At 42.5% G+C, this 21,501-nt stretch overlaps 1 protein-coding gene across 4 annotated transcripts in view; it reads right to left on the bottom strand.

Annotated features, from left to right (window-relative positions):
* Window positions 1-21,501, bottom strand: part of LIMA1 (LIM domain and actin binding 1) — a 513,666-nt gene that overhangs the window by 177,205 nt on the left and 314,960 nt on the right. For all 4 annotated transcript variants that reach the window (XM_069653458.1, XM_069653461.1, XM_069653459.1 and 1 more), the window contains 3 exons: window positions 12,392-12,497; window positions 10,327-10,466; window positions 8,250-9,035 (listed from right to left, as the gene is read on the bottom strand). In XM_069653458.1, the coding sequence (XP_069509559.1) occupies window positions 8,250-9,035; window positions 10,327-10,466; window positions 12,392-12,497 (1,032 nt within the window). The remainder of the gene's footprint in view (window positions 1-8,249; window positions 9,036-10,326; window positions 10,467-12,391; window positions 12,498-21,501) is intronic.

Raw genomic sequence — 21,501 nt, 5'->3', positions numbered from 1 at the left:
CTCTCCACTACAGGTACATATTCTATTGCACCTTTATCTAGCAGGGCTAACAATTCCTGCATAAGGAGCGGATGTGGAATCTTGACAGAGTTGGTTCCTGGTGGATGGTCCCGAGGCCTTTTTAGGAATGGAAGGCAGTAACCTTGAGCTACTGTCTCCAGCGCCCAAGCATCTGAAGTAATGCCTCGCCATTCTTTCAGATGCATTGAGATTCTGCCTCCCACTGGGGTTTTGTGTGATAAGGCCTCAGAGTGACTTGGAGGCGACTGCAGGAGCGGTTGAGGGCAAAGATGCAGTTCCTGAGGATGGTTTTGCACTTTTTCCTCGTCCACTACGAGCAACATTTCTTTTACCTCTTTGTATGGCCTGTCCTCTTCCTCTACCAAAAGTGTAGTAGTACCAAAAAGAATGACCTCTCCAGGAAGATGAGCCTGAATAAGATTTCTGAGGCTGTCGCATAGAGGCGCTAAGATTTAGCGGCCACTTTTGAGGTCTGCAGTTTTTCTAAGCTTTCATCAGCTTTACTGCCAAACGGCTTCAAGAAGGCAAAAGGCAAGTTGAGTAATCTGGCCTGCACATCTGGTGCAAACCCCGACTTCCTCAACCACGCAAACCTGCGTAGCAGTGCTTGCAGTCATGGATATGCTGACACTATCAGCAGTATCCAGCCTAGACTGGAGATATTCCCCCATTGCCTACTTTCCGTCTTTGACAATATTCAGGAAGCCTTCCCTTGCCTTCTGGAATATGATCAGCCGCAGTGAGATGCAGTCCCACAGGGTATGTGTGAACTTGGCCAGGGTACAGGTGACATTTGTAGACTTGAGAGCCATGCTACCCGAGGCAAAGACCTTATGGGCCCAAGCATCCACCTTCTTATCTTCTCTATCCAGGGGGATAGATGGATAGGCTGTTTGCCTTGACGAAGTTGCTGCCTGAATAACCAGACGTTCTGGAGTGGGATGCCTACTTAAGTAATCTGGGCCAGAACTTGCAGTTCTGTACTTCTTCGGAAGATTACTGAAGCAGTATCAGGAACCTCCCAGTTTTTTTTTCCACTGTCCTCTGAAGTGCCCTATGGAAAGGGAGAACAGGGTCCCTTCAAGGGGCCCTGGTAGAGTATATCAGTCATATCATCCTGACCAAATGTGGGTGAGGATCTACCCCAGCCCATGTATTGCACAACCCTATTCATCAAACTCCTGTACCCTGCATCTGCAAGTTCTGCAGGGTCAGGTCTTGCAAACTCTAGCTCTGATGACGTATCAACGCCACTAGCGGAGTGAAGGGTATCAAACCGGTCTCATTTTCAATTCTCGATTAATTCTTCTGGATTCTCTCCGGTACCATATTGCACTCCAAAAGTAGAAACTTCTTCTGAGGCACTTTCTTCAAATATAGAAGACAGACTTAAAGAAGTCTGACTTGGGTAAAGAAGTAAATCTCTGTGCCTGAGTTTGGGTGTAAGGAATCCAAGGAATCTTCGATGGTATCGAAGTCGTCGAGGGCTTCAACGGTTTATGTTTTTTTGTCGGTGTCGGGGAAACACTTGATTCTCAATGAGTCTTCGACGATGTAACGTTGACTCGAGATTTTCAATGTTCTCCTTTACTACTGGATTTTTCAACAGTAGTTCCTGACTTCCCTGTGTCGTCCAACAAAGCGACCAGGGTCCGACTCTTGAGGTTTGAGGGGGGTCGAGGCCGCATTCTCAAAAACCTTCATCTTCCTTCTAAATTCATCCCATTTTCTTGGGGAATCCGACTTAGTCGGACATCTTACCAATTCGGTAGATGTATCGGAGGAAGAGGGAGATCAGTGTCTCCTTTTATCCTTCTTTGATGAAGATTAAGAACGTCTCGATATACTGCGTGATCGAGACCTCTTACATTTTTTACGGCGTTCCGATTCTTTTGAATCGCTTGACTTTATATTTTTTTGACCAGGCCTTCAAAGAGGCCTTAGAAGCTTCCCACCCCACCACTACTTTACCTTTTCTCTCACGGAGGGCCTTCAGTCATCAACTGACAGGAGCCACAGGCAGCGTTTCGATGGTCTGAACCTAGGCACCAAAGACAAACGTGCTGAGGGTCTGTAATCAACATTTTAACCCCGTCCTGGGTGTAGAAGGGATGGAAGAAGACATTTTCTTGAAGAAAATTTCGAACCGCGCCGTTCGAGAGCGAATCAATCGAAAAAACAGAACTGAAGCCAACGGGTGCCGTCATACTGATGGTGATGTCGGCACGGTATGGAGCCCGTCGAGGGACATCGTTGCCACGACCTTGTGCACAGCGCCTTCTGGCGAGAAAGAAATTTGCCGAAACAGGAAAGCTAGCAGATACAAATATCATAAAATGAGGAATACGTGAGAGGACACAATCCATTCGATAGAATATTATGAATTAAGAAAAGCAGAAAGCCCAAGAGGGAGAGTTGTAAAGTGTGGATATCACTACAGAGGAAAAAGGGGAAGTACCCCTTTATTGGAAAGAGAAAGGGGGGGGAACTTAAATGAAAGAATGAAATGAGTTGAACTATAAAAGAAACCATTAGAGTTAGTTCAAGACAAGGAAGACGTGAAATGTAATCAGCCGGAAGGCCAATCCCAAATAGGGAACCAATGTTATGCAAAACTCTAATACAGATCAAAGTATTCGTTCAAGGTCAAAGAAAGCAATTCTTGAGAAGAAACCAAAGTCTACTAAAATCTTGAACGAATTACACAATGATTAAAGAAGTCCAAAAAGACCATTTAAAAATCATCTTTTAAGAAGAACCAGGAAGAAGAAATGTGCAAGAAGTAAAGCCCAGGAGACGGGAGCCCTTCTTTCTTTAGTTGTTAGACTAGTGGTAGGGTCAGTTAGGGTTTGTTTTGGACTGTGGAAATATTCTTTAGGACATTCACAGATGACGGACAAGCACCTTAGTTTGACAGGTAGGGAACACCCCAAAGCAATAGGAAAAGTTAGGCTTTATTCTTTGCTAAACCCATCCAGTGCGTTTGTATCCTCCTGACCCACCAAAGGTGCCTCAAAGTCAATCTGATTTTGTTTAATTCGGATGTATGGGCTTAATATCATGCAATTAGATTGCGATTATGGTGGTGACGGATACCCACAAAATATATTTTTAAATATGCATTAACATTTTTATTGCTCTGGTCTTATGGTCTGTTTTATCTGTATTTATAACTAATCTTGCGCTGTTATAGTGCATGAATTGTGCTAGTTTGTACTGTTATGGCTTATGCAGATATAAAGTATTATGACTGACTGAACATTATGCAATGGAAATGTCAACATGGTTAATTTTGAAGAGAGCACATACAATCTGTGTGTTGCCTGTGGGCTCGTTTGCAATTAATACATTAACATTCTACTACACTGCACTTGGAAAACATTCACCATTTGCATGACGTCTTGCAGGCGCTCTGAGTGGGCAAGATTACAATATGCTCAACTGTAGGTTTATCTCAGAAGCAAGCTTCAGAACAGGTGTGGGGAGGAAATGTATGAGCAGTCATTGCCAGCTCTTGAATGGGATTTCTAAGAGTAGACCTATTCCCCTATTGCTTAGATTTATGAAACTTCCATTACAAATGAGTGATGTGTGTAAATCAACAGATTTATCCAGGGGGCTCGAAGTGTGGATGGCAAGTGGAAAGTCAGTTTAGGTTTTTTCCTCAAGGTGTGGCCATTTTACAAAACCAGATTTTATTTTATTGGTCTTCTATTACCCAAGATTGAGGTTTCTGAATGCAGGCCTTTTCCCCTTAGCACAATCGGATTTCTGACTTGCAAGATAGATGAGTTGATAGGTAATGCATCTCTCACATATTTGTATGTGGTTGGGCATGTACACATTTTACCACAGGGTAATCGGGTTAACGGGTTCCAGCACTGACTCAATGTTCGGGAGGGGTCTAGGGTTATCCTATCCTGAATTAGTTAAAATATATGACGGAAAAGGGGGTGTCCCCTTCTCCCAAAATTATAGCTATATCTCCCATGGTGCTTTGCAACAGAGGCCGACGGGCTTTTCAGAAATGAAAAAAATCAGCCATTATTTTCCGAAATTCTATTACCAATAACTTTTGACTTGCTGGATGGATTTCAAATAAATTCTTAAAACAAAAAGTTTTGCCAAGACCCTCCCCCCATCCACACAAACTGCACATTGTGGGAATAAATTATAAAATGAAAACGTTAGGAAAACAAACACCAGTTTTCAGCCCATTCATTTTCCCTTAAAGAAAACGCGCAGAAACGGCTGGGCAGATTAGAACCAAATACGAAACAACTTGGGCACAAAGCGTGGACTTAAATTTGATTTGAGGTAAATCCATCCAGAGGTAGTTAAAATATTAGACAGCAAACAGGTGCCCAGTGCTCCTTAAAACCTTTATATCGGCCTTGGTGCTTTGCAGCAGAGAAGCGTAGAGAGGTTAATAACTTGACTTGATGGATTTGGATGACTTTTTTTAAACAAATATTTTGTGAAGGGCCTCTCTCGCAAACTGTAAATGTGGGGAAAAATTGGTCATGAAAATGAAAGTTAATAAAAAAACAACTGAGTTTTGAGCCTAGTCCCATTAATTTTTCCACAGAGAAAAAACATGCTGCTTTTAAATAGCCTTAGCGCAAAAATCGTTGGGCAGATTTGGACCAAACTTTGGAATTAACCCCCCCCGGCCACTCACAACCTTATAGTCTAATAACTTTCTCGATATCAGAAACACTCAAAACTTTATGTAGTCACTCCTAGGTGGAACAAAGGATGGTTTTCAATGACTGCATTTGGATGGCATGGCCATAGGCGCTATATAAACACTGATAGCAATAATATCAGGCTATAGGTCGGGTGTGGGAAAGATAACGTGTGAAGACCATGTGAATCTCATGAGATTGGAGATTACAGCGGCAATGCCGCAGGGTGCTCTCAAAAAAGGATGTGCGTCACACGAAGTAATGAGTAATAGGGCTAATGGGAGACGGTTAGGGAGGGGAAAAAAGCAAACGACTGGAGTGATCTGAAAAAAAGAAGAGGGACACATTGGGCCTCATTACACGGAATGCGGTAAGGGTATACCGGTAAGGGTACCGGTAAACCCTTACTGACTTACTACGAGGTCCCTTTGCGGGACCCAACCTCAACGGCTGGTTTTACCAGCTGTTAAGGAACGGGCCCCCAAAGGGACCTTGGAGGCAATTACGGTACCGCAATTTGCTACGGGGGCTCAAATAGGAATGGGGAAGTGCCATGGTGAATGGGGAATTACCGCCCCACACACCTTGGAATGTGGCGGTAATTCAGCCATTCACGATGGCGGACTCGGTACAGTACCAGCGGCAACCATGGCGCTAATAGCACCATGGTTACCGCCTACCATGTAATGAGGCCCATTGAGTGTCTGGAAAGACGTGGAAGACTAAGTCTGAGCAATTTTTCCAGTTCTCGTATGAACCGGGGCACCTCCACCGTTATTGGAAATGATTACTGTGCAATTATCACGGGAATAAGGAGTAAAAAGAAAACAGTTTTAACATCTACACAGTGCCTACATCCACTGGGCAAGGAGCAATGGGTGATCCGTAGAAATTGAATGGTGTGACATGGCCAGTGGACCTAAATAAAGATTGGTGTAACACATACACAGGCCATAGCTAGTATGACCTCAAGAAACTATGCAACATGTTTGGCCATGGCCACTGGCCATGGCTAGTGGGCCCAAAAGAACACAAGATAGCAAAACCCTTGAAATTCAGTGAAAAACCATTTGTCAAGAGATAATTAATGTGATTAGATTCAACACAACAAAACCCCTGAAATTCAGCACTCGCATTTCAATAAAGTCCACCTCACAGGTGAAAATGCTTCACACAAACCAAACAGTGATAAGGGGGTAATGGCCAGGAGAGGACCATAGAGGTAAAACTAATGCAAAGAGGACAGGGAAGAGTTTGGATGTTTCAGTTTTATCTAGGGAATACTGGGGGGGGGGGGGGGGGGGAGGAAAAAAAAAAAAAAAAAAAAAAAAATCACACAGGCATTGGTAGTTAACATTTTTTTTAGTTTAATTGGCATTTATTTGCAGCGCACATAACCCGTAGGTATCTAGGCTATAGTAATTGAATTGTGGAACTGCAGACTATTTATAACACGTTCAATGCTGCTGTACATGTAGTTAGTTGCAATGGGTCTGTGCCGAAGGTCATGGCTAGTGGGCCCCAATGAAGCCTATAAGTGCAATATGTACAGAGTCCATGTTTGAAGGCCTTGCCTAGTGGGCTCAGAAGAAACCTACTGGTGCAAGGCATACATTAGTTTTCAAAAAAAGATTAGCAGAAATTGCTAATTCAAATTTCCTTGACTAGCAAACAAACCCAGTTGATTAGTAATGTTACTAGTATGTCCAGAAGTTATTTGTATCCAAGACATAACATAAGCAACAATGCAGCATTTTTGTGCAACACTGAAGACATATGTGAAATGAGTCAGGCCTTGAAAATTCTTTCAAATTCTGCTAGACCTGCAGGTCGCATAACTTTAGCTAGCAGACCTTGGAGAAATGTACTCAACCCATGGTAACTGATGTCAAAAAATGGAAATGCGCTTTCTGTAAAATGGTGCATGTCACCACAAACCCACCTTCTTCGGCACACTGCTGCTATCCAGAGCTCAGCCAAGCACATTACATGTTAAAGATTTTCAAACGTCCCTTGCAAATGGTACCCTTTCCAAAAATCTACTCGACTAAGTGTGCGAGTAGACTTTGAAAGCTCTGAATGTGTATCTGTAAAATGTAAAAGACTTAGCTGCATGTACAGACACAAATGGATATTGTAAAAAAGGGTCTGAAAACAGTTTCCAGCTGTCTCCTGCAGGTGCTAATATATAATGCAATCATAATCTTCGTGCAAAGCAAGCTCTGGAGTGCATGATATAGTATTGTAATGGGTTATTTATAAAGCGCTTAATACCCAGTGGATTCTAAGCATGGACCCTGGGAATGGAACCTGTGTAGCTCTGCGTCGTCTTGCTTCCAAAATGAGCATGTTGCCCCGGAGCTATCCTGCCTTGCAGTAGATCTGTAGATGTACAGACTGAATGGAACTATGAATCACTACTTTGTGTAAACATCTAATTAGCTTGGTGTATTCATTATGTAAGAGGAAAGAAAGACTAAGCAGATTGGAAGGAGTAGCAGGCAGAAAACTGGCCAAACTAGATGTGTGATCATGTACATTTTCTAAAGTGTTCACTTGTCAATATCTTCCCCAACGAAATGAAATATAGTGGACACTATACGATTTAGATCCTGAACCTTAAAGTACAGCATGGAGACAATTCAGTGTTTTATAGAAGTAATACCGTACTTACGCATTATTTAACAGCTTACATTTTTAGGAATGGAACTGTATGACTGTCTTTTAAAAAATATTAAGTTAACACATTGGTCTTAGCCAGAAAGTTAGCTTAATAAAAAGTATCCTCCCAATTTACTTCTGGTTTGCAATATATTAAAGAAAATCTTGCCTCGCACTCAGAGGAGAGGCCTACTATGGCTCTCTCCCTCCATTACCCCCTTTGATCTTGCACAGAGAAAGGAGGGTGGAGAAAGAGCCCTGAGGGCAAGAGACTAATGCAGGGCGAGATGTGCTTTCATTGAACAGGGTAACTTAAATAGTTAGTTTCAAGTCAACTTAATTAGCAACCCTACAGAATTGCATAGCAAATTGCTATGCGACACTGCTTATTTTATGCCTTGTGGTGCAACATGTAGAGTGTCCAAGTGGGCCCTAAAGAAACCTATTGGTGAAACATGTACAGTGGGCATTGCCAGTGGGCGCCAACGAAACCTACTGGTGCAACATGTTCATTGGCCATGGACGAAGGCCATGGCTAGTGGGCCCCAAATAAACCTAAATCACCATTGTGGTTCTACGGTGCGCACAGGGGACACAGTTACGGGTGACGTGCTCAAAATTAGATTGCTGAATTTCAGGGGTTTTGTTGTGTTGAATCTGATCACCTTAACTTTCTCGTAACCAAGGTTTATTTCCAGACTTTTTCGTTTATATATCATATACATGACTCAAAGGTATCACATAGTATCGGACAGTGGTATATTATGTGCATGGCACTAGCATAATCCCAAAACAGTAATTGGCCAATGGGCCCTTGGTACCCCATAAAAACTCCACTATTTGCTTATGTCTGACCACAATTCACCAATAATTGCTCACCTTTTCACATTTATCCGAGATTACACCTGTAGTGCTGGGCAACACACTGTCTTTGTCATGCTGGGTATCTGCAAGCGCCAGTGGCATACGGTTCTCATCAAGCTGGGTTTCTGCAGACATGGAGGGTACACATTCCTTGGAAGGCTGGATGCCAGGATAGCTCAGCTGCACACACTCCTTGTCAGGCTGTGCTTCTGCAGAGCCTTGAAGTGCACTTACTTGGCATGGCAGTTTACTCGGAGAAGTAAGCAACGCACTGTCTTCAGAGGACAAGGTGTCTGCAGACATCTGTGACAATCCAGTGTATGGTGTTGAGGCAACAAACCCAGGCGTTATAGGATCTTTGTATGAAGGTGGGCTTACATACTCTTTTTCTTTGAAGGGTAAGAGGCCCACTGACTCCAACGGGCTATGCTCTGGAGATTGTGTCGGGCTTTTCAATCTCCTTGCTCCATTCTCTTTAGGTGTGAATGAACCAGCAACAGCCGGGACAACCACTTGTGATGGTGCAATTGTCACAGCCTCAGCAAGTGTATTTTCTTTAAATGTTGGTGTGCTGTTAGAGCCTGGGGCCACACTCAATTGTGTATCTGAGGGGACCACTGGCCCCATAGACAAATTCTCTTGGGATGGTGGTGTGACACTCACTTGTGACTGTGAGGTGGGCACTGATCCAGGCCGAGAATTCTCTTCAGAAGGCAGGGTATCAGTAGACCCAGGCGGCACATTTTCTTTTTGCTGCAATTTGTAGCTCCTGATGTCGCTGCTAGATGTCCGAATGTCACTCTAAGAAAGACCAAGGATACTGGTGAAAACTCGTCAGGCCACCAAACAAATATCAGCACAAGACAAAAATGCAACACAAACACACACATCCTCTTGTACAGAACTAGATGTAAGCTACTACCCACACACAGGTGTGGCCTCAGGGTAATGAACTCACCTGACACTAGCATGGATCTAGAATCACCAGAGCAGGTTGAAGCCCTATACTGTATATGTAGACCAGTACAGTCCACCTGGCACAGAAAGAATCCCCAATGATCGCGCACTGGTGGAACAGGAACAGGAGCAGAGGACAGTTCCACTGACAAAAGAATAATGCTCCACGGGAACAGGACCGAGAACAGCAGATGGAGCTCCAGCTCCACCAGTACAGTGAGTAAAAGCTAGAACTCTGCTAGTAGAGAAGCAAAAGAACACCCTAGTTCAGAAACCATATAGATTGACCCTCTATATATTAGAGATCTGCTGACACAGAAAAGAGAACAAGTACCAGGTGTGCTGGTACAGAATGGACCAAAGAGTTGATCACTGCTGGTACAGAAACTGTTACAAATGACAGTGTTCCAATATTAGAGAACAGAATGGAGTTCCACAGGTAACGAAATCGCACAGGATGCAGTCCCTGATCATTAAACAAAGCCTTGAGGAAGAACAACAAAACTAACACGGGGACAGGTTGTGCACTACAGAAACAGAAATGCAAGCACAACCGAGAGTGTACATATTCATATAAGAAAATCAGTTTGTTTTTAAAGCGTCAGGTAGAAAGCCAAAAAAGCTTAAGAAGCCATGATCTAACTTTACAGGATGGGCGTGCTGCACACATCAATGCAGGAATGTTCCCCCATCATTTACAGGAGCAAGCAGTCGGATCCCTACATTTTGATTCCTTAGCCAAGAATTTGCCAGTCTGGAGCAGTGAAAAAGAGCTGCAATAAGCAGAGCCCGATGAAACTAACTGCAACTTTTAACTGCAACTGCATTTCACCAACTGGCCCAGTGTCCCACAGCCGCCTTTCAAATTCCTGCCTCCACTAGACTACAAATTGTTGAGGAACAGAACACATTTTCAATATTACATCAGGTTCAGGGAGTGTCAACTTGACAGACCAACCCAATCACAAACTGCCAACTTTTGAATAGTATCCTATGCCAAGACACCACTGGTGATCTACAACTGTTAAAAACCATTAGTACAATATTGGAAAATTGTGAGTCCCCAACCCCTCCCCCCAAAAAAAACAGTACTATGCAGGGGCATTTTGAGGTGGACAGAAAAAGCAACCCTCACCTTAGGAGCAACAGGGCTCGTTTGCCGCGACACAGCTGCTTGATATTTGGCCATCCTGTCCCTAAGGGAGCCTCTCTCCACACTGTTCCGCGTCAAACCCTTCCCAGGGCTTGTTCTCGGAGCATTGCCAGTCAAGGGCCCTATGAACAGGGGAAAACAGAATACAGTTTAAGTATTATTTGCGGCTGAATGATGGCTTTCATTTTAACATTTATCTACTCCACGTTTCCTGCACTCTGTCACTATAAAGGAATTAATCAAAATGCTCAGACACAAGACAATGCCCTTTCTGGCATTGATTGCAGTTTGACAGATTGCCTTTCCACCACATCCTCCAGACAGTAATGCCTTCCGTATTGGAGGCAGTCACTATATTTCTTCCAGGACAAACCTGTGTAATCTAGTCAACTAACAGGTTTGTCTTATTTGCAGATCCATCACCCATCCCAATACATCCTGCTCCCAAGCAGATTTACCAGTGCCATCTTAATTGTTAAGCGGCATGGATAGCTCCATAGGTTGACTGTTGAAATCCTGCTGCCCTGATGGATAATTCATGACTCTTGCCTTTCTCCCCTTTTGGATCAGGTATCAGTTTCACATTTCGAAATGAAGATCACAACACAATTAAAACCTGCCCAACTCAAGGAGTTCTGCATATTATAGCATGCTCCTAAAGCCAGTCGCCAAACAATGACTTGCCCTTCATTGTTTTGTGAACACTTAACGGGTGGTGTTCACATCATGGAGCAATACCCGCACCCATTCAATAGGTAAAACATTCAGCTTGTCAAACTCATCTAGACGCCACCTTTTCTCCAATCATTCAAAAATCATCCTTTGCGAAAAATATTCCACCGCACCCAATAATCGCGGGCAACCCCTCTTTTAGTTTGTAAAGAACACTTTTCAGCAGACCTAAACATTTTAAGATGCAACGGGTTCTCCACAAAGGTTCAAAAAAAATTCCGCTTTCTTAACCACCCTTGAATCCGAATGCATTGTCATCGACTTCTTGGTTCCCAAGTCAGAGAACCTCACCCCAGCTGGTTCACTCAAAACCCACCTAACAACTCCAAGAAATCTAAATAGTATGTGAATTATAGGTTTGCTCTTCTTGCAATATCACATAAATTGGCCAGGAAACTATACCTAGCTCTAGTAAAATCTTGGAAACCATCAACAAATCCAAACTGCTTTTTCAAATCAAGAATCTGACGTTCGCAAACAGTACTAATCGTCCATTACATATTCCCATGACACCAAAATACATTACACTTCATACTCCTTGACTGATCAGTTGCATTGGATGCAGTGAACCATTCCAGGCTACTGGAATTGCTTAAGCAGGTGGCTGCTGTGCCTGGATGCACCTTTGGATGGCTGCAAGACTAACAGCTATAAGCATTCAAGAAGAAAAAATATTCATCCTTTCCAGCACAGTCTCCCAAGACTCTCCCATCCTCCTCCTTATGAACATGTACATGGAACTTTTAATGTACTGTCTGAAGCTCAGTATCAAATTCCATTTCTGTGAGAATGAAAAGCAAATTTACCTGTTAATCATTACACATGACCATACATTTCAGAACCTGTCCAGTGCTCTGACTGCTCAAGAACTGGAAGAAAACAGCCTGAAGCTCAATGGCAACAAAACTGAAGTTTTCCCCAACGCTGAATAAAACATCTGCTAAAAACATCACAACTTCTGTCTATAACGCACATGCGTTCCATATTTCTCTGCGGATTTTGTCTTTAGAAAATAGGACACTGACCTAGGCATGAACTCCCAAATGTAAACCATGCTGCTTCCTACTACAGGTTTCCTGGGAAAGGCCCACAAGACATTACCCACTAGCCTCATTTGTCAACTCTAGCTTAGACTGTGCTACACCCTTGTCACCAACCTCCCTACCTACAAAGAATGAAGTACCTACACATCCACCTAAATACGGGTATCCACTTCAATAATACGTTTACAACCAACGCCGTGTTATCCATCATTCCTCAGCTATGCAACGTCACCTGTTGCGCCACCACTAAAGAAATAAATACATAAATGTACCCAAGTGTCCAAGATCCCTCTCCGCATCATAATCAAGGTCTTCTGATGACTGACTGTTTTCAGAAATCCTCCTTCCAGGTGAAATCACAATTGGCTCTCGATGAATCTGCAAAACAAAAAAGCACAACACTATTGATTGTATTTGAGTAAATACCATGTCTCACGGCAAAATGCACAGTATTGGCACTGCTAGTTCCCTAAAGCAATGCCAAAGCAAATATCGCTGCACTGAAACATTCTGCAAACACTAATCCACTTCACTACTCACCATGATCTTCAACACCACTCCAATTAATAAGCCAATTCACTCTGCAGCCCCACTTCAGCCAAACTATGAAATATGCTCTTCAGTTTCACCTCAACCCAAGAGCTCCACGACTCAGCTGCAAACATACACCATATTTGCTCTCAAGCAGCCCCAACTATGCTTCACACCCTCTGCTCCAAAGCTCAAACTGCTGTAGAAAAGTGTTTTCAATGAACCACTGCACACTCATATGCTCAAGGGGCGTCAACGCTTCACTAATCTCAAGCATCCCAACTTCGGCTTCCCCTCCTTACCACTATTAGTGCTTTAAAACAGCCTTGCACCAGTATAAAGCACTGTATAAGCCAATATAAAACATTCAGTCATGGGTCACAACTCGGTTTCTCTCAAGCAGATTCCCTCTGATTTGCTTCTCGGCCCACTCCAAATCATGCTTGAACCAAGCAGCCCCAATATTCTTAGCAAACAATTCTGTATTGTAGACCCTTTTCTCTCAAGGACTTGTGCCAGACTGCCATCTGACAAGTAAAGGAACCAATCAGGAATGTTCCCTTTGTGGCTCACTTTTCAGTCATTTCCAGGTTTTTAAATATACAGTGCTACCTCAATTAAAAAAATAAAAAAACAAAAACAAGCATTCTTAAAAAGAAAAGGGCAAATACTAGTATCTACAAGGAAATAATTCATTCTATACACTGGTGATGAGTCATAACAGACGTGGGAGATCAGTACCTGCCAGGGAGAGAAATTGAATTCTTCCAGAAAAACACCTGACTGCCAACTCATATGGTCAACATTTCCTGGATTCTAATAGTTCTGAACTAACCTATACATTGCGGTATACCAAATACTTCTTAATGAAAAAGGGCATAAAAAATCCTTAGGGAACCATGGGATCTAACGCTTTGCTGTGAATAGGCCATTATCGCCATCTATGCGGCAATATTTGATGGGAATAGAACTTTTTTACAATAGAAGATCATTCGGGAAGTGCATCGGAAGTGCTGCTTGGCTGCCCTGACTGTGGAACTCCTGCAAAGACTATTAACACGGCTACTGGAAGGCACAGCTCATTACTAATTGCACATGGTTTCTTTTTATTTTTAGAAGCTATTATTGTCTTTGGTGAAGATTGGGTTGAAGAGCTCCTAAGCCCCGCCCACGTTTACCCAGAATTCAATTTAAAGTCTACCACTCCCTCGCGCTTTTGCGAACTGCTGCTTAGCTGTGCAGCCGCCAGATGTCTCCCGACTTCATTGTTGGGTTATCACCAGCCGAGTCTCCGTCCCTCCTTATATATATCCCTTGCAGTCTTAGAATATTAACAGCGCTCTAGCGCGACTCCTAATTTTATCATGTCCACTAGTATTTACACGTTGAAACCCACCATGCCTCCTCAGAAAGAGATTAGCAAATTAGTAATGCATTTGGAGAGAACTCTACTTAGAAATTCCTCCACACTGAGCGCATCTAAGAACACTTGCATTGCAGCGCAAACACGGTCGAACATTTATACTGTTGACATACAGGATTTTTATCAACCAGATTTTTAAGGACTCAGATTAAGCCAAGCCGTAACTGTAATGGCTTCATCTTCCGTAAACTCACCTAATATGGATTCTCACCCAATGAATCCCACCACTCCACCTGATTCCCTAATGGTGGCAGGCTTTGCAACCACTGTTGGTCATTTAATTACAGTTGCTGGAAAACACGCTTTAAACATATACAGTATGCAGGCAAGTAAAAACCTCCTCCATAGCACCAATTCACAATGAATTTCTCATAAAACAACAGAAAGCTCTCATTGGTATTACCTCAAATCAAGATGCTTCAGCACAGTCAAACATGGAACATTGCCAAAAAAGGGAGATGTCCAAATCACAATCCCTGAAACCGGCGATACCATGGCAGATCTATTGTCCATGGCGGTGCAGGCCGAGTTACCTCTACTTTCTTCCCCGGCGCCCTCGGGTGCGCTTCATCTTTCCCAGTCGCCAATCATGTTTACTCATTCCTCACACAACTCGACAGTATTGTCTATATCCTTTGCAAACCCGAACCCGAGAAAGGTGGTGGCTTCACTTCGCCGACAGTCAACAACTTTGTGCCAACCAATTGGATCCCCCCCCTTTTGGACATTACTTTGACAGCAATTAATACAGCTCTCGTTTCTTTAACCAAATTGTTCGAAAGCTTGGGTTAACCATCAGACGTCACTCATTATGCAACTTTTGCAACAAGAGGCGGAAGCTAATACAAAGTTAAATATTAAAGTAAGGCCAAACTCAATTATGCAGACTCCTGTGGCTGTTCCATGCAAAACCCAAGTAGTCTCACTAAACCCAATACAAGACAATGATGCCTTTGGCATTACACCACTGCAGTCTGAGACAATGCTAGCACCTGAACAAACAACTTGTGATGATAATGCTACTACTAGCACCTCACCGCATGTTGAGACAACTCAGTTACTAGCTCAAACAACAATGGAACTGGTGGTTCCAAACTTAATTGCAAACAAGCAGGCTTTCACTATCTTTGCAGCATCTACGAACAAATTTACTAAATTTGCCCCAAATGTTAAAAAAATGAAAACCATGAAAGCCAACTCTTCGCAAACGCGAACTAGCTCAAAACACTTACGATCCATATCTCCCCCCAATAAACAGATTGAGACAGCCAGAACAGCAGTCATCAAAAAGTATGCGACAATCAAGCAAACAAAAAAACTAATAACATTAGAAACCTGGCAACCAATTTATGTTATGAGCCTCTGGACGATCTCTTATTAGCTGTCGCAGACCAGCAGAAGCGTAACTCATTACTCCCAATTCTTTCTGAAGCAACACTGCCTCGGACCATCGAAACACCTTCTTCTACATCACCCACCGTCTGAGGTAGTAACTTGGTAATGTTAGAACAAAGATTGGCAGAAATAGCAAAATCCATCTCTGTACATTAGCTCGTCGCAAAATGTAGGCAATAATTCCAATAAAGATCTCAATGTATGTTACTCAGACTATTGCATACATCCAAATGCTGGCAATTCTATTCCGCATACCCAATCTTCGTCCAATTTGAACAGTCATTTGCAGTTAGTGGCGAACAGTTCAATGCCTCCGACTCAGTCGATAAATAAAAAGATGGGTTTATCTGCCACACATAGTCAGCACAAAGCAGAACAAGTGCACTATCATCATCTGATTATTCAGTGTCGACCTAGTCCTTATTTCCCCTATGATCTTAACAGATCAAGTATTCTCAATATATTCAATGATGTTCCTAGCTTAGAAGATCTATCATATTCTGACATAAATCAAGTAGAATTTTTGAAGGACTCAGACTTATCCGTAGCAAGACTGTGGATACAGTCAGGAGTTGTCCTCAATACAGTGTGGCAAGCAGGAGCAGATCTATTTGACTTGGGATTTTCTATCTCGCAAGACTCCCTTTTAGACAGATCTATTGAATCCAAACTATATGATTGCTCAAAACGTGCAACTGCCATATTACCATCACTGAAAGTCACATGCACTGCTATGTGGCTGTATTTTGCACTTCATTCCGGAACTATTTATATGCAAACAAAACTATCAGCATGCACGGCTTGTAAGTCATGCATAACAACTCGAGTGAGAAAACCAGCAAAGCTTTAATTTTGCAAGTTGGAACACCCGAGGTTTTGTTCATCTGATGGACGCTTCTGCAAACAATTTAAATGACTATGAAATTTGTGGCCCTCCAGGAGAACTGGCTAATGGAACCACCCATCTGGGAGGGACATGTTTCTTTACTGGCAGCTAACAATTCCCATAAAGGCAGACCCATCTCCGGTCTACTAATTGCTAATAAAAAAATTAAAAAAACATCTGGTATCCACCTGGAACCTTGGGATGCGCCAAACTTGTATATACAGCTGGTAAAGATGAAATTCCCTTCTAAAGACATAGCAGTGTCAAAATGTATTGGAGCCATGCGAGCGTTGAGGTAAACACATTTTTCATGACCTTGAATCAGTACTAGACCTCATCACGAGTGAACCAACCATCACCCACACAATTTTAGCAGGAGACTTTAATCTCCATTGCTTTTCTGACACAGCCATTGCGGACAGGCAGCTAGTAATGCTAAATGGAGATCTTCCTGGTGATGTACCCCCTGAAAGCACATGAAGATATCAGCAAGAAGCTATTACCGATTAGATTAATACAAAAACCTATTTGCAGCTGCAGAGATGTTTGAAATCAAGCCGCAAAAACACAGCGACCACGAGATGCTCTCGGCACCCATACTACAATGTCTAATTACGATGGCCATCTAATTTTATCTCAAGGTAGAAATAGGTTTGGTTGGTCAGAAACATCTTTAAATTATCTAAATGACCTTCATAGATAATAGTCACACCTTGACCTCAACCACGACTCTCACTGGAGGGCATTATGTTGCAGCGCTGCAAATTATTAGTCAACATCAATCTATGTTGACAAAAAAAGATCCCTAAATATAAACAAACTTATGATCTAGAACAGCAGGAAAAATAAAAGAGCCCATCGCAGAAGAGACTAACTTGGCGCTTACCCCGGCAGCCAGATCCAGCATCCTTAAGCAATTGAAGACCCTATATAAAAATTTGATTCAAGCACGAAAAGCATTGCTATTACAAAAAGCTACAGAGCAAATGTTAGCAGCCATCGCTACAAAGAACTCTGCTCAGATATGGGACCTGTTCAATTGAGCTAACCACATCACACAGATTCAAATGCAAATCAGTGCAGTTTCAGATCAACATTGGAAGGAACATTTCACTGTTCTGTATTTTCCTCCCTCACTTACCAACCCTCCTCTTCCAGCAAACTAATACTTGGAAACATCCATCTCAAGTTTGAGGAAGAGGATATTATCCAATACATTCAGAGATCAAGCACTTCCAGAGAACCTGGACCTGATGGTCTCCATAAAGTCATTTTCAAAGAGCAACCTGAAGCATGGACCAAAATTCTCCTTACCATTTTCAAACAGGTACTTACAACGAAAGTCCTCCCACACTCGTGGCAGAAATCAATAATTGTGCCAATTTTCAAAAAAGTGCATTGGCAGTCCCCCGCCAACTAAAGACGAATTGCGATTCTTGATGCTCCAGGCAAAATATTTGCCCAATTGATGAGATTTATAGCTGGCCTGGGCACGATCAACTTGTAGTTGATCCGCACCATAAAAGCACCGTCACTTAATGCAACAACAAATTTACATGTCATTTATTGCTTTAAGGACTGCCTTTGATTCTGTATCTAGAGATTTGTTAATGACAAAACTGCATAAGGCGGATTGTCCATATTCCATCAGTACTTTGATAGATCTCTTGCACACCAACACAACGATACACATCTGTTTGACACTAAATGGTGATCTCACCTCTCTGATTCCAACCTTTAGAGGGCTGAAAAAGGGCTGCATCTTGGCATCAGCCTTGTTTAACTATCTGATCTCAAAGAAAAATTTGCCAACATTATTTCGGATTGGCCCAAATTGGGTCCTTATGCCATTCCATGGCTGCTATATGCGGACGATTTTGTTCTCTTATCCAAACCTCCGAAAGGTCTACAAAACCTATTAAATTCACTAAATGATTATGCTGAGGAAAATCTGTTGCCGATTAATTTAGACAAAACTAAGTGTTATGCAGAATTGCACGCAGTACCCTCTGGGACCACCACATACAATTAGGACTACAGGTGTAAGCAAAAACCAACCTTTGGTGTAGGTCTGTACTACACAGGTTTGTGGTAGCAAGCTGAGCAGCCAGGCTTATCTCAAGAGGGAATGTGAGCAGTACAAGAGGTTACACAGAGGTTTTACAATCACAGTGATTCAAGTAGACACTTACTCTCAAGGTTTCTTGGTAAAACACGCATTAATTTATTACACAATAATTTAGAAAACATTCCCTAGAAGGAGGCAACTTAATATTATACACACACACTTCAATAGCAAGCCAATAAGTTTCTGAACAAATAAGGCTCCCCTGAAATAGGAGCAAAATGGCATTTCAGTCACTTTCAATAAGGCTAAAAAGGCACAAGTTAGCAGAATAGATCACAAATACTTTCTTAGTTAGTGCAAATAGGTATAGTTCACTAGAGGACTCGATTCAGTTCAATAGGCCTAGGCCTATGCCAAAGTCAATGGACTAGTGTCTTGGATAGGAAAGAGCAGTTCTTGAAGTAAACAGTAAAGTCTTTGCCAAAGTTCTCAGAAGTAGTTTGCATGAAAAAGAATCTCATGTTGGGTCACAAGCTGATTAGGCCTGCAAGTTGGGAAAGTTCCACGAACTTTCACCGCGAGAGAAGCGTTCTCTCACTCAGGTTGGCACAGTAACTTAGTATGAAGCAAAAGATGCCGCTGAAGACATTGGTTCCTGGCAGTTCCTGCAGATCTCACTGTTCCTGAGCCTCAGTCATGGGGACAAGAGGGAGGACGTTGGGGGGGCTCCTGCACTGCACAGGATCGTCGGAAAACACTGACAAAATGGAGTCACTTCAGTTCGAGTAGCTGTTCATCAAGCACACAAGCTGGTGTCCTTCCCCCTGGTTGATCCCAACCAGCTCCGAGAATGGTATCCAGGTGGCTTAAGAGTCAATTGGTCCCACCAACTCCAAGGAAGAAGTTGTCCTTGAGGGGGTTTCTCTGTCTAGGTGAATTTGGCCATTCAGACCTGCAGCAGGGCTTCACCGGGCAAACCAACGGTCCAGGAGTTGCAGCAGTCATTCTCTTCCAGCTCGTCTTCGGTTCTTTCGTTCCATTGGTCGACTGCTTTCCAGTCCAGGAGACTCATTTTAAACAGTTTTCTCCCATTCATTCCAGCCTAGCTGCCACTCATCCAGCAGGGTGGCTGTCCTTGCCAGACAGTCAGCCAGCCAATCACGCCAGAGTGCATTTTGGTCTCGGAGACTAAGCACAAGGAGTTTCAGGCACCTACCTCACTTCCTGCCCACACAGACTCTTGGACACAATAGGCGGTCTTCAGTCCTGAAGCCCACCAAAGGCATAGAAACAAAGGGACCAAACCTAGTTTGGCGCGCAGAGACAAACACTAGAAGAACCTTTCCAAAAAGAAATGGCGAAAAAAAGAAGACCAAGACCCATTTAAACGAAGGGGCTTAAGGCGCCATCTTGAAAAACATGGCTCCTGCGATTTTTAGCTACCGGTGTTCGGGGTCGGGAAAAATCATGGTAGTTCGTTGTTAAGCCACTGCCACCAGCCCTTTCCATTAGAAAAGAGTAGCATTTGACTGCTGCATGAGTATTCTAGACACAGGGGATACTAGGTAACCCCTCCAGCACTGTATAGGAAGATAGTGTGTGCTGGGTCTATGCATTTAACTTTACTTTCTCTGGAAAACAGTAGTTTATCTCAGAGAAGGTATTTAAACCTTTGGGAAGTCTAAAAAGACATCCCTGTGTCACTGCACTGAGGGTGCTATGTAAAACACATGAAGATGAGGTCTATGGAGTGGTCTAAAACTCAATAACCAAAAGAAATAAAAACAGAAAACAAACAGATTTAAAAGTTCAAAGCCCCAAAGTTCAGCAAAAGAGCTGGGGCTTCTAAGGTAGAGAGGAATTGGCACATTTTGAGAACTCTCCCTAACAATAAGGTATAACATTGTGGCAAGAGACTTAATGTTAAGAACTCCTATAAATGTTTTCTGCACAAAACAAGGCAGGAAGTGGTTCACGAGTATAGCTATTTGAGTGTAAACATGAATGATCATAGCTCCGACCTCCATTACACGGTGGAAGTCAAGTCTAAGATGCTAACTGCCATCTCTCAAACCTGGATAATATATGCAAAATATGGCAAGTTCTCCTGTGTTAATATTTTATAATCAGAAGGTAGTGCCAATAGTTTTGTATGGTGCAGAGACCAAGACATGGAGACATGAATCATTCTGGCTTAAAATGGAAGGAATATTTTGGAAACGTGTTCTTTCACTACCTCCAAGTCAACTGATGCTGATAATCGGGCACGAACTAGGGTTGCTATCCCTATATAGTTTGCATTCATGGCAGTTGTGCTCCTTGTACAGGAAATGCTTACTGTCGACTAAAATCAGACAGTTGCATATACTATCTAGCTCTTTAATGTCTTCTAGCCACAAGTTTAGATCGACATGTAAGCGTGAAACTTTAAACATACTGGTAGCAGCAGGCATATCTTCTGAGCTTTTGATGGATAATCCTACACGTGCCAAAAAAACTATGGCAACAGGATTGGATTAATACGTGCAAGTGTGCTTAACCTATACAGATTTTAAGAACAATCCCTTTACCCATAAAAAGTATCGTGGCTTGGAGTCTTACTTGGTGAGATTCCCTTCCCCACTCTCCAGAAATGCATTTTTAAGAGTAAGGCTCAATCTTTGGTCCACAAAAGAGATATTAGCAAGATGGACAATCATTGCGAAGTGTGACAATATATGTCGATTCTGTAACTAAAGAGTTCTTGAAACACTGAATAACAGAATATCCCAAGCTCATGTATAAGCAGAACTTTTACTTGGAAAAAACATTTTAAAGATTTCAAAATCTAAGTCCAATAGTATTCTGGCATGACATTTCTGTACTAAATGAACAGTGAGAATTGCCATCAAATTTCTCTTTTCACTAGATATAAGTTAAGCTGATCCATGAAGTTTCTTTTCCTCTCTTTTTTATGTGAACTGCATCTGTATTTAAGAGAATTGAAGAGAGAAATGTGTACTTGATTCGCAACTTTAACTGTTATATTTTGTATTTGTTATTGCTTTTCTTCTTGGATTCCTCATATCACCAAGTATGT

The sequence above is a fragment of the Ambystoma mexicanum genome, chromosome 3q (assembly GCF_040938575.1).
Source record: "Ambystoma mexicanum isolate Mex_15411 chromosome 3q, UKY_AmexF1_1, whole genome shotgun sequence".
Taxonomy (NCBI): Eukaryota; Metazoa; Chordata; class Amphibia; order Caudata; family Ambystomatidae; genus Ambystoma; species Ambystoma mexicanum.
This window is presented reverse-complemented; position numbering and strand designations above follow the sequence as displayed.